General features: G+C 34.9%; 1 protein-coding gene across 3 annotated transcripts in view; it reads right to left on the bottom strand.

The window, feature by feature from the left end:
- PTPRZ1 (protein tyrosine phosphatase, receptor-type, Z polypeptide 1) overlaps nt 1–13,800 on the bottom strand; it is a 209,151-nt gene that overhangs the window by 21,416 nt on the left and 173,935 nt on the right. For 2 of the 3 annotated variants that reach the window (XM_011937398.1, XM_011937399.1), the window contains exons 14-20: nt 11,421–11,512; nt 8,136–8,221; nt 5,598–5,618; nt 5,335–5,431; nt 3,036–3,118; nt 1,155–1,289; nt 449–583 (exon numbers count right to left, since the gene is read on the bottom strand). In XM_011937398.1, coding sequence (XP_011792788.1) covers nt 449–583; nt 1,155–1,289; nt 3,036–3,118; nt 5,335–5,431; nt 5,598–5,618; nt 8,136–8,221; nt 11,421–11,512 — 649 coding nt within the window. The remainder of the gene's footprint in view (nt 1–448; nt 584–1,154; nt 1,290–3,035; nt 3,119–5,334; nt 5,432–5,597; nt 5,619–8,135; nt 8,222–11,420; nt 11,513–13,800) is intronic. The other variant, XM_011937400.1, reaches the window with a different exon arrangement.

The following is a 13,800-nucleotide window of genomic DNA, read 5'->3' as shown; positions in this document are numbered from 1 at the left end:
CATGTCAGGGTCATCCTATGCAGTTGCCACATAAGATAGGAATTTCTGTTCATGCATCACATTCACTGTAAACATCAGCAACAAAACCAGTCTGGCTCCAAAGCCACAGCGGGCATTTAGAGACTTGAAAGAAACTTTTAAGACTGATGGCAGCTGTGATAAGAATTTTTTTTATTTTTTTAATTATTATTTTTTTATTTTACAGAGTCTCACTCTGTTGCCCAGGCTGGAGTGCAGTGGCACGATCTCAGCTCTCTGCAATCGCGATTCTTGTGCCTCAGCCTCCTGAATGCGCACCATCACACTCGGCAAATTTTTGGCCTGTTATAAGAATGTTTAATGCCTTTAGTTACATACTTTTTACCCTTTCTTGGTTCTATCACTCGTTCACTTAAAAAATGACCAAATGCATTGCTCACTTCATTATGTCCATCATTTGTTGATTCACCTTTTTTATTTTTGTGTTTCTTAGAGAAAAAATCCTCACAGTATAATAGGCAAGCACTTGCACACTCTTCTGAGTGACCAGAAAGTGCCCATACTCCTCACTCCCATCGGCAGGCCAGTACTGATCACATTTTCTCTGCAAAAGAAAATGTAGATGTTACTTCTGCATTTCAAATGCTCTATGTAAAAGTCATTCCCTGAAATCAGTAAAGTTCTGAGATGGTGACAGGAAAGGACTCCTTCACTCTTCTAAAGGTTTTTTGTTTTTTTTTTTTAATAAGCGATTGAAATTAGTTGTGGAGCAGCCTAGGGATAGAATCTGAGAGTTGAACGAGACCAAGATGAGGTAGCCTAAATTTTCCCCTTTCAGATGAGGCAAGTGAGTCAGAAGATTCAGGTTACAGAGCTGAGACTAAAATCCATGTCCTGTGAATTAAAATTGATTTCACTCTACATTGCTTTTCAATGAGTCACATTTACTTCTCTCACAGTATGAAGAATGCATTTAAAAGGCAAATAGCATGATTTGTAATGAAACTCTTTGACTAACAGTATTAACAGTTTCCCTGTAGCTGTCATATTTACTGGAAAAGAATATCAACTAACTCCTAAAACTTTGGCTCTTTCCTAATGCTGACTCTATTAAAACTAATTTAAAGTACCTCTAATTAGTCTTAAGGGGATGACATAACAGATTGTCTACATACCCTTCCTTTCTCCACGAGGTTTGTTATCATGACAATAACTTCCACGTTATGTTCCCATATCATTCTCCAGAAATCTTCAGCTGTGGATTTCAGTGGGCCTTGGGCAGCAATATAAGCTTTTGGTCTGTTGTAGCCCTGAAAAATTAAATGATAAATGTTTCCTACTAACTGATTTATATGTCATCTTTAACTGTACAATACCTAAGTTTTTAAGGTCAGCATACTTTTTCTATAAAAGAAAACCATAAAAAACAGACTTGCGAAGTTGGAGAAATTTGATGGTACTAAGATAGCTACTCTTGGTTAGAAAATACTCTTGGTTAGGAAGCAGAAGGATCCCTATCACTTTTGTAAAAAAAAAAAAGAAAAAGAAAAGAAAAAGAAAGAGCTCTCTTTGCTTTTGACATAACTATAATTCTGTGCATTTGCACTCCAAGTGTATTTAATCCATTTGCAGTCTATTTGCTATGCTTAAAATCAAGTCTTTGAAAGTACTGCTTTGAAATGTATTTTAGGCAATGGGCTCAGATGTCCACAGCAGCTAAAAAGGCATCTGGAGTGTAACCTCCTTACTCCAAGGTACTGAGAAGTGCTAATCATTATTAGCAATTCATCACTGTGTCCCAGTTTGTACAAGATGTTTTATGAACATAATATGGATTGGCTGTTTCCCCACCCAAATCTCATCTTAAATTGCAGTTTCCATAATTCCTGTGTGTTGTGGGAGGAACCAGGTGGAAATAATTGAATCATGAGTGTGGCTTCCCCCATGCTGCTCTCATGAGAGTGAGTTCTCATAAGATCTGATGGTTTTAAAAGGGGCTTTTCTCCTTCACTGGGCACTCATTTTCTCTCCTGCCACCCTGTGAAGAGGTGCCTTTCACCATGACTGTAAGTTTCCGGAGACCTCCCTAGCCATGCAGAACTATGAGTCAACTAAACCTCTTTTCTTCATAAATTACCCAGTCTTGGGCATTCCTTCATAGCAGTGTCCTTCATAGACTAATACAGAACGTGAACCTTAATCTTTCATCCACACAAAATGGAAGCATCAACCCTGAGGTGGACATGAAGAAGCTCAGAGGAGTTAAGGGGCTTTCCAAAGTCCCACAGCTAGCCAGTGCCAGAGATGGGATTCAAAATCAGCTCTAACTCCAGATCTCATGTTCATTCTGACATGTATATTTCCTCCGCAGGAAGCATGGAACAATTGCCTGTAACAAACCGACTTTATACTTATGTACTCATTTATTTGAATTCAGTGTTCCACACAGTATTAACCTGAAGCCAGCTCGACTGAGAGGTGGGTGGTAGGGAAATAACTGAGTTCCGCTGAGATTCAGGTGATCACAGTGAAAAACCAATAAGTTAGTGAGTGGTGTACAGTCTCTGGAGAGTCCCAGTAAGTTTCACAAAGCTGGGTATCCTGAGGAATATCCAAAATTATAAAGGTTGATAACTGGATTAATAATCATATTGGCCTTTTAATCATTACTACTATGGACATTTTTTTGTTCATCTGCTAAATGCACATCATTGTGCCAGGAGTTAATGGAAACTTAAAATAAGTATTGGCCTTGCTCTTCACATTTAAAGAGTTAGAAACCTTTCTGAATCTACCTATTCTACCCTGAAGGTACACTCCCATCATGAATTCCTTTCCTCACTCAGGAGATAAACCAAGTAAAATAGCTTGAGTATCATTCAATATGAAATGTTTTAGTCATAGGCTCTCTTAAAAATTATTTACTGTTAATTTACCATTTTTATTCTCTATCAAATAACATGACATTAAGCACTAGTGTATGTATGTATGGTATTATGGCATAATAATTCAGTCTAATATAATTTCTACAAAATTTTCAATTAAAACATGCTTACATCAACATAATTGGCATTGATGTAATCAGTCAGTTTGCCGTCTTTTTCAGCAAGCTGTGCAAGCTTAACCCTGCTATGATCATCTGTAATACAAAAAGAATATATTTCACTGTAGCACAGACTACTTTTCAGCATAATGATCATTCATATTTGCATAATAATTTATTTCATACCATTAAAATCAACGCAATAAATCACTTACTTTAATAGGCTTTGTGGGGATACAGAGACGAGAAAGATAACAAGACAAATATAAAAAGAATCTCCACCCTCAGGAACATTTCAAAGGTAATAGGTGAAACTAGGGTATATACACAGGTGTCAGGTGAGAGGTGCAATGAGGTAAAGGGATATAAAAATAGAAATTGTTCTGGTTTGAGATAAAAGTTTCCATAGAGATTGACGTCTGAAGTTGGTCTCTTAGATGGAATTTTAAGGTTGGTTACAAGGGCTGTGAACAGTGGAGAGCTTCTCAAAGAGATGGAAACGTGATGGTGGGCGGTGGGGTGGGGCTCACAAAGCTAGGGAAGGATGAACAGGAGGCTGATGAAGGAAGAAGAGATAGAGAAGAAAGCCAAAGGTTCCCTAGGAAGTTTATGTGAATAGTTACAGCAAACAGCTCTTTCAGGAGGAGCCTCAAAGAGAAACTGCTTCAAAAGGAGGCAGGAGAACAGCTGGCCAAGCACTGAGGAGGTACATAGCACACTGCCAATTAAAACAGGATGGATGCAAAATCTGGTAATTGATATACGGTATAACTATGGTAATTCAAAGTATGATTAAAGGAGTTTAAGATTAAATTCAGTTCTACAGAAAAACTATATTTATTTGGAGAAATAAAGTATTACTTGAAGGAAACATGGTAGTTTCACTGGGAAGATTATTCTTTTCAAGGATGAAGAAGTGAATACAGACCAAAGCATAACAAGTTAAAGAGATACTCTGGGATATGAAAACTTCTGCGATGGTAACAGGTCATACTGATACAGGAATGTATGTGCAAAGAGATGTATGGCAACTGACAGATGGGTCTCAATGTCAGGGTGATCTACTGTTGTAGTTTGGTTTTAATAGTTTTAGAATTTCTGGATTGTTTTTCTTTATCTCTAAAATAGGAAACTTTCCTATCTTGCCTGGTTGTTTCAGGGATTAAATGAAATAACTTATTTACAGTGCCAGCCACATAGTAGGTGTTCATCAAATGTTCATCTCTATCCCCTCCTTAATTACCTGATGGGTATATTCTATTTAGCTTGTAGAGGAAAGTCTAATAATTTTATCTCAAGAAGCAAGTGAGTTTTATGTGTAGGCAGGAAAGACGCAGTTCAGGAAGACAAATATAAAGCCCTCTACTAAAAAATAAAAATTAGTGTAAACTCTGTGGAAACAAAGGCAACATCTATACAAACTATATAAGAGATCATGATAGTAACAGGGAAAAGAGTGCAGCTCCATTCGTTTTCAGAACTAGAATGAAACCAGAATTTAAATAACCTCGTTGGTAATACCACGCTCTTATGAAGCCAGGAAGGGCCACACCACTGAATATATAGAAAAGGTATAAGTAGAATGTTTATTTGTTCGTTCGTTTGTTTGTTTGTGGAGTGGGGAGGGAACATGAAGATGAATTTTAGGAGATGAAGGGGAATATAAACCAAAATAATAGGGAATAAATGCAACCAGAAGTGCTGTAAAAAGACAGACGAAAGACAGTAATTTCATAGAGAAATATTAGGTAAAATTGCGCTAATGAAAAAAGCCAGATAGCTGCTCATTGAAGAGAAAGGGAGACAGAATGACTAAGAAAACAAAGAGAAAGAAAGAATTAAAAGAAAGAATCCAACTAATTCTTTGTAAGACCCCAGAAAGAATGCCAAGAAAGGGAGGAAACAGGTAAAGGTAGAAGAAAAAAGAGAAAGTTGAAAGAAAATGTCATTCGGCTGGTAAATTCACGCAGAAGTAAGCAAATCCTAGGTGAAAATAGGACCAAGTCGTATATATAACGACAAAAACCACAAAGGGAGATGTACAGTCCGTGAAAGAAAAAACAAAAGAAAGAAATGGATTAAAATTCAAGTTTGTTTTGTTTAAATGAAACAGATGTTATTAATTGTAGAAGGAATTTAAGTCAGAGTGATATAATGCTACATATTATCTAACACGAGTCTTACTATTCCCTGATAAAAAGGCCCCGAAACAGCCACACTAAGGTCAGCTCTCAGATGACTTCAGGACGTTTTTAAAAGGGACCAAAATGGCAATGATATTGAAGTCAGAGCCGATTTAAAAATATACTTACAGGCAACGATATTTATGTATCGATTCTTGTGCTTGTTGTCTGGATGGTTGGAGCTGTCTGCTGTAATACCTAAGTCAACAGTACAGCTCTGCACTTCCTGTAAAGAATTATATGTAAACCATTTTAACACACATTCTTTCAAACAACGTGCCTTAAATTATAATAAGGAAGACAAAACAAACAAAATAATCTATCAAATGAAATTTTTTAAATGTTACAACTACTTCTTGGCTAAAAGAAAATGCAGTGAAATAATGCCTTACCTGGTAAAACTCTTTCAGTGTCTAATGAGGGAATGAATGCCAAAAAAGTAAAGAAATCAAATTCCACAGCACACGACAAATGAGAAAAAAAAGCGTTCATATTAGGTTTACAATGGAAAACTATGATCATGCAATAAATAACATTTGTCAAATACTAACACAACAGAATGTTTCAAACAGTTGCATGCAAATCAAAATGTCTAATAATTTGGAACTTTAAGATTATGTAAAAGAAAAAATAACACTTTTAAAAGGAGATAGTGACGTCATAATATGATGATTTTAAAAATGCAGATGAGAGGAACCACATATTTCATGATACATTTTGTCATATTAGTTGGATTGGCTAATATTCAAATTTTATTTTATTTGGCTGTAGTAGCACTATTTGAAACTCTGAATTAGTGGTATGCTTTTTTGTTTTTATTTTTTTGGGGGGGGTTATTTTAAAAAGTAAACAGCTTCCTATTAGGTGGTTTGTAACAGAATTAGGCTATCAAAACATTAACCATTTCCTAAAAATTTTAAAAGTCATACACACTACATCATTTTGTAACAAAATTTAGATAGCATAACCCTTTAAATATTTAATTAGTAGATCTTTTTGTTTAAACTTTAATAAGTACAGAAAACTGATTTCTGCCAATTTTTTTTATGAAAAATGAGTTAATATGCCTTCAGAAATATTTTCTAACTATATATATCAGTTTAGAATTTATAATTATTTAGTATTATATAATAAAATAAAAACCTTATAATTTCTGAGAAAGTCAATAACCCAAATACAAATCTGATTCATCAGCAAATGGCCCAGTCTCTCTCCACGTAACCTTTTAAGGCTTCTTTTGTAGCAAGTCATTCTGAACAATTAAAAGCAATTTGATGTATGAACCACTTAAAAGGTATAACGCTATTAGTTACTAAGCTAATTATTCAGTTAATGAAAAATTTTCTTGAATCAGGCAGTGAGTTAAAAGAGATGGAATTAAGAAAAAACTTTTAAAGTGAAAGCATAAGGTTATTTTATTAATTTAATTATTTTTGACTGCTTAATAATATTCAAAATAGTTATGAAAACCATGAATCTGCATATATTGTCAGTGACTTACAAATTGTCTATTTTTTCTTATTTTGTTGGATGTTAGCCTGATAATTTCTATCAGTTAACACTGAAATTAACATTGAGTTAACACTATAGCATGCGTAACCTCTAGTCTATCAAAATAATAAAAAATAATTTGATGTTTTAGACATGTAATTCTTTATATTATTCCACCCTACTTAGTACTGCCTCACACTGCTTTCTTATTCAATGTAGCTATGATTCAGATTTCTTTTAGAATTAAATAAATTGGCTTCTATTATTTTTAAGTTAGTAAAAACATATCATACCTCTCTTTCTTTTGATTTCTTAAAGCTTTCTAATCTATAACATTTTGCCTCCCCAAATAAATCATGATAGGTGTGAGCCCTGGGAAGCAATTGCTGGGTGCAGTGGGGAAAGAAAATCAGGAGGGAGTGGATATTGTGATTAGGCTCATAGTTCAAAGTACTTCAAAGAGGGAGGTCCACAGAGCCACTGGGGTTAGGCGAGAGGGAAGCAAAAATGCAATATGAAAGCTTTCTAGTTGGGAATGGCCAGAGGGGAGGCTGAAGACTGCTTGCCTGCTCACAGCTACAGTGGAAAGGACACAAGTTTTTAAATCACAGACTTCGCTATTTATCAGTTGTTAATTAAGTTCTATGAAGTTTGACTTCATCAAAAATATGAATAGAAATAATGACATGTAACTCCCAGAGATGGGTGAAAGTTGAATGTGAAAGTACATAGCCCAATGACATATAGGAAGGTGTTCACAAAGGATAGCTTTTATTTTTGTGGTTTTTATTGTTACCTTTGTGCTTATAGCTCTCTATTTTGAAAAATCTGCTTAGCTGATAGTTCAGTGGGCCACGATAAATTTGCAGTAAATTTCTCTGCCCTTCTATCTAAGAGTATTTTAACAGAATATCATTGGAAAAACTTACTGATTTTGAAGTTCGAATTTTTTTTAGAAATGCGTATTTTCTTGAAAAGATACATTTTTTACCTGGTATAATGAAAGTGTTATCTAAATGCTTTTGCATACACTGGTGTACAAATCACAGTTAAGAATTTGTAGGTAATTTGGCTGGAAATCATGTAATTTAGTAGTTTAGTATAATTTATATAATTTAGAAAATTAAAAAGAATCACTGTTATTAATCCAGATTTTAAAAAAGAGTATTAAAGATTTGTACTTTATGGAAGAAAATGAACAATTTTTTCTTTTTATTTTTCCACCAGTACAACTTGGCTTTTAAAATAGAAAACCAATTTTCTAAATTATATGGTAACTATAACACATCTCCTAAACACATATGTAATTATGGAACTAACATTCTTACTAGAAATGCAAATAGTTTCACTATCTTTAGGTCAAGAAATAGTCTATTGCTGAATCTTTTAAATATACTATTTTCTATATATTATTTAAAATAGACATATTAAAATCATACCTCAAATTCTTCAGTAAACCCACTACTTGCATGTAAGTCTGCAACATGCTTTGGAAAGTGCTTTATTGGAATTGCTCCAACATCATCTACGTGAATAAAAAAATTGTGTTAGAAAGCATAATTTAACAGAAATAAACGTACCTATTATTTATAAAGTAGCTTCTGAAACAACTTCAAAGTTCAATTATTTGTATAATTCTAACTAAATCTCAGCATTCAATTGCTAAGCAACAATTGCCGATTTTCTCTACATTTATTATCAATCAAAACCTGTATTTCAGAAATCTGATTTGTTCAGCAATCTCTTTTCCCTAAAGATAAAATCATTTATTTTCAATGTTAATTTATAAATACCACCATAGCCCCACTCCTTATCAGTGGACTATATCTTCTGATAGACAACTTTCTTTAACAAGCCTGGATGTTGCATGTAAATTCTGAGAAAAAATGCAGAAATAATATAGTTTCAATTTTCCTGTGGACCAAGCATAATAGTGCAATTTCAGTTTTCTAAAACTGTACAATTTAATGTCTTACAGTCAAATAGTTAGATATTTACATTTGAAAACATTTTTTCCTTCTCTCTATAAATAATAGAAAACATTTATATGTCGAATATTCATTAAGGATAATGTCAAAAGCCTTTGGGACTTTTAATCTGTAAAATTTCAAGAATTCTAACTTGAAAATATGCTATGTAAACAAAGTCATTGGATCTGTTAATTAATTGTGAAGGGGCCAAGTTATTTTAACTGGCTCTGATTTTTTTTTTTTCTTTTCCTGGAAAGACTTTCTTAGACTGAACATATTACTAGTTCATAGTATGCAATTTTACAAGTGATTTCTCTGACAAGGAGACATCAAACACATTTCACTAGGAACAGTTATTTATATCAACAGATGTTCAGTATTCAGGCCATCTAATATTTTAAAGCTTCAGTTACCAAGAATTTGCTGACTAAAAAAAATTGGAATCCATCTGTTCTGTCTCTTAGATGAGTGGATCTGAATACTAAAATTGAATTAGTCAGTCAAGCTTAAGAAACACGAGACAAAGGTGTAATTCAACCTTCACACTTATAGAAGGATCTTGCTTAGAAGAAGCTTTTATAATTAGATAAGAAAACAGAGATGATTTGTCACATGGAAGTCATTAGTCTTAGAAATGTCCTTCAAACCCCTTGATGTTATCCTGCGCAGCTAAACTCCTTTTATAAGTAGACTACTACGTTTTATTGACAGTCAGATATTTTGGTAATTTCTTTTATTAATTGGTCTGCATGTAAGTGAGATTAACATTCATTTTGCTTTCTGATTTTTACACGAAAACATGCATATTGAGGTGATCAAGAGGGAATCTTTGAGAGCTGAACAAGTGAGATAAGGAAACGCCCTTGGATCACCACTCTTTTGATTTTCAAAACAGGGGAGCTTGGATCTCCTGGACTAGGTTCTGATTTTGTATTATTTTATTTATTAAAAACAAACCATGGGCTGCACGCGGTGGCTCACGCCTGTAATCCCAGCACTTTGGAAGGTCGAGGCGGGCGGATCACAAAGTCAGGAGATCGAGACTATCCTGGCTAACACGGTGAAACCCCATCTCTACTAAAAATACAAAAAATTAGCTGGGCGTGGTGGCGGGGCCCGAAGTCCCAGCTATTCGGGAGGCTGAGGCAGGAGAATGTCCTGAACCCAGGAGGCGGAGCTTGCAGTGAACCGAGATTGTGCCACTGCACTCCAGCCTGAGCAAAGACTGAGACTCCGTCTCAAACAAAACAAAACAAAACAAAACAAAAAAACGGTGTTGCACTTTGAATAAAATTTTAATTAATTTGCATACTCATGCTGACGGAGTATGCAGAAGAGACATGTTTGGAAGTGAAGGGAATCAAAATGTAACAGATAACTGAGAGCTGTTGGTCTAAAAATTCTAAATAAGTTAATGAGACACTGTAGTACTAAAATAACAGTATTTTAATATAAACTAGAAAAACAAATAAAACACTGGTGCTTAGAGACACAGACTGGACAAAAGAAGAAAAATAGCAAACACTTGTAATTTCTAAGTTTATAAGGCACAAAAAGAAAATATCATACATAGTTAAATATATAAATAATATATATCATATATGATATAAACATATAACAAACATCAACATATAAATGTAAAATATAAATAAAATGTTTGTCTTTTTTTCTGTTTTTTTTTAAGTCATCAGATTTCAGAGGATAACATCATGTAGAACTTGAGCCTCTAGCAATAGACTATGAAGCATCAGTCAGAGAATTTAAAAAGTGCCATCTGTAAAATGGCCGCATAGATGAATTTCTCCTTTTGTATTCCTAGTTTCTTAAGTTCTGTTCCTTTTATTGTCCTCTATTTTCCAGATCACACAATTCTAGAACACTATTTTTTGTTGTAACTTTTCAATCTAAGACATTATAAAATGTCAATTAAATAAGTGGCTTGAATATGCAATATGTTCATGTAGCAAACCTGCACATGCATCCCTTGAATTTATATTAAAAATGACTGGCTATGATTTTACTTATAGTGTAAACTCTAGGGTTAATGGATGACTTTAACAAAATGACCCTGGCTACCTTTGAATACTGTTATTCAGATAAATTATGACAAAAATAGCTAAAGTCTTCCCAAATATTCAACTGTTCAACATTCTGAGAGATTATTTCAAGCAACCATACATTCTTTGTTTTCATGGCTTTTCCTACTATTACCATCACAATTTTATAGATCTTTTTTTCTAACGTAGGTTAAAAAAAAAAGAAAAACCACCTTTTCTCACATAAGCTCAAGTAATCAGAAACGAACAAGACTTTATCCTTATTTTTGTCGTTTTTTTCCTATCCACATTTTCTGCATTGACTTAATCTGACTTTTGTTGCTTGGGTTTCCATGACTTAATCTGACTTTTGTTGCTTGGGTTTCCATTAACATAATGGGAATGAGTAAAAGTCACCATTATTCTTAACTAATATTTTATTGCTATAAATGTTTATGTTTTTAACATAATACACCTGGACAATTATAAATTAATTTTGCAATATCATCTTTATGGTTAAGAATGTTTAAAATTAATGAGGACAGAACATAAACCTAAGTACCTCAAACATGATGTAATAAATATTTGGGGCAACACAAAAATTTACTAACCTACATTATAGCAATTTGCATAGCGTACCAGTAAAAACAAACCTTTCAACATTGTGCTTTTTGTTCAATATCTACCAGCTACTCATGGTCACACTTTAAGCCATTACCTGAAATTGGAAAGATAGGTGTTGGAGGTGTAGATATTACTCTAGGGGATGTACTGTCCTCTAAGTAAAAGTGTGCAGTCTGGAAGCATTTCCTGGAAATAAAAGAAAACAATTTACACTACTAGTTGCTACGGACAATAAGACAACTTCTGAGCTGCTTGAAAATTATGACAGAAATCTCCAGAATTAAAACAAAAGCAGGTATATACCCAGAAGAGGGATTGCTGGATCTACATCCATTTTAACAAATCACAAGATATTAAAATATAAAATTTATCTCAGTTTACCTGCACCAGATGCAGAAGAGCAAGTAGATATCAGGCATGCTAAAAGCACAGATAGAATCTGAAGTTGTAGCTGGGTTCAAAGTACTGAATGATACTTTGCTAATATAGGAAACCTCAATGCCCCACACATTCTTCCATTGTGGCTATAATACCAAAAAATGTCCTGTCATCTTGGATAGAGCCCGAGAAGAAAAGAAATAATGTCCAAAGCTATTTTCACTCAATATTTAAATGACCATGTCCTTCTGAGCATATACAGCTGCTAGCAACAAGCAACAAGCTATGTAGAAATGAACTATGTAGAAATGAAACTACACAGTGGTAACATTTTGATGAAAAAAAGAACGTAGTTTTATGCTGTAATAATGCAGGAGTGACAGAACTTAAATGGGAAAACAATGAGCATATGACCAAAAACAGGGGTGATTTTCTTTCCAACAGATGCTAGCTTTGTTGATGAGGGTTTCGAGAATGAATATATTCAGATTCAATGACAATTATGATCTACAATGTCACCTGAATCTATTTTCATTCGGATAATAACAGTAACATCTGGTAAGAACACACCACAAACTATCGAGAAGAGCAAAGAACCAACTACTGCTATAAACTAATGCCAACCATCTTTAATTTTTAAAAATTGGATAATTAAAACTGCTAATGACACTCTTTGATGTAGGTCATTTAATTTATTTGGAGCAATATTCATGAGTGGTTAAACTGAAACACTTGAGTTCTGTTTGACTGAAAACGCCAATCTCACTTTCCATCTAAACCTTCAAGCTACAAGGCATTTATCCTAATGAGTTTTAATGTAACATTTGTTACTACATAGTGACACACCTAAGTCTTTATTTTTTCTAGTAAATTACTTCCTTTAGATAAAATTCTTGAATAGCTTCTCACTGCAATTAGAATTACATTCAGTTACATTAGCAAGGGCTTTAAGACCTTTTTAAACCCTGACTCTCCTTCACCTCTGAAGAAGCCCTGTCAGTAGCATCTCAGGGCCTTGGCTCTTGCCATTCCCCCCGGCTTGCTGCCTCTTCCCATCACTTTTGCATTGGCCCAAATGCCGATCTCTCTGACTGCTCCCTTGACCATGACAGCTAAGTGTCAGGCCATTCCACTAAGTCACTATTCTTTGCCCTTTTGTTTGCTCTGTGGCACATCACTATTTGAAATACTATTATTTATGTTTTTATTTGTTTTCCCTGTTTATAACTGGTCTCTTCTTATCAGAAGGTAAGCCTCACAAGGCAAACGTCGCAATCATTGCAGTGTTAGTCTTTAGTGCTCGGGAGCATGTGTGTCACGCTGTAGATAACCCCGAAGCATTTCTCTGATGAATGAACTTCTATAAGTAGGAGTAGTGTAAATTTATATAGTTTACTTATAACCTTAATGTCACAAGCAAATAAAAAACTTAAAGCAATGACGTACACAGCAAAATTGGTCATCTGCTGTGGTAGTGTAAGCCTTTGATAAGCACACCTGAGAGAAGATATATTGAGAGAACATAGAAATAGCTTCAAGAGTGAGCAGGTCATGCAAGAGAAAGGTGAGTGGATACAGAAACAAGTGTCAAAGGGACCCTCCTAACTAGGTAAATATCCTGGAAAGTGGAGATTACGGCAGACTGATGAGGAATGAGAGACATGCGGGCCACAGAAACTATCCTACAGAAGGCCCACATGAGCAGAATTGAAACCAGACTGTGGCAGAAACTATGGAGAAAGTTTGGCTTATCTGCGCAACTATGAATGGAGCAAGTTCTGACATATTGATATGAAAACACTGGACTTGATACATGCTTTTTTTTTTTTGAGACGGAGTTTCGCTCTGTCGCCCAGGCTGGAGTGCAGTGGCTGGATCTCAGCTCACTGCAAGCTCCGCCTCCCGGGTTTACGCCATTCTCCTGCCTCAGCCTCCCGAGTAGCTGGGACTACAGGCGCCCGCCACCTCGCCCGGCTAATTTTTTTGTACTTTTTAGTAGAGACGGGGTTTCACCAGGTTAGCCAGGATGGGCTCGATCTCCTGACCTCGTGATCCGCCCGTCTCGGCCTCCCAAAGTGCTGGGATTACAGGCTTAA

The sequence above is a fragment of the Colobus angolensis genome, unplaced genomic scaffold (genome assembly GCF_000951035.1).
Source record: "Colobus angolensis palliatus isolate OR3802 unplaced genomic scaffold, Cang.pa_1.0 Scaffold163, whole genome shotgun sequence".
In the NCBI taxonomy this organism is placed as follows: Eukaryota; Metazoa; Chordata; class Mammalia; order Primates; family Cercopithecidae; genus Colobus; species Colobus angolensis.
This window is presented reverse-complemented; position numbering and strand designations above follow the sequence as displayed.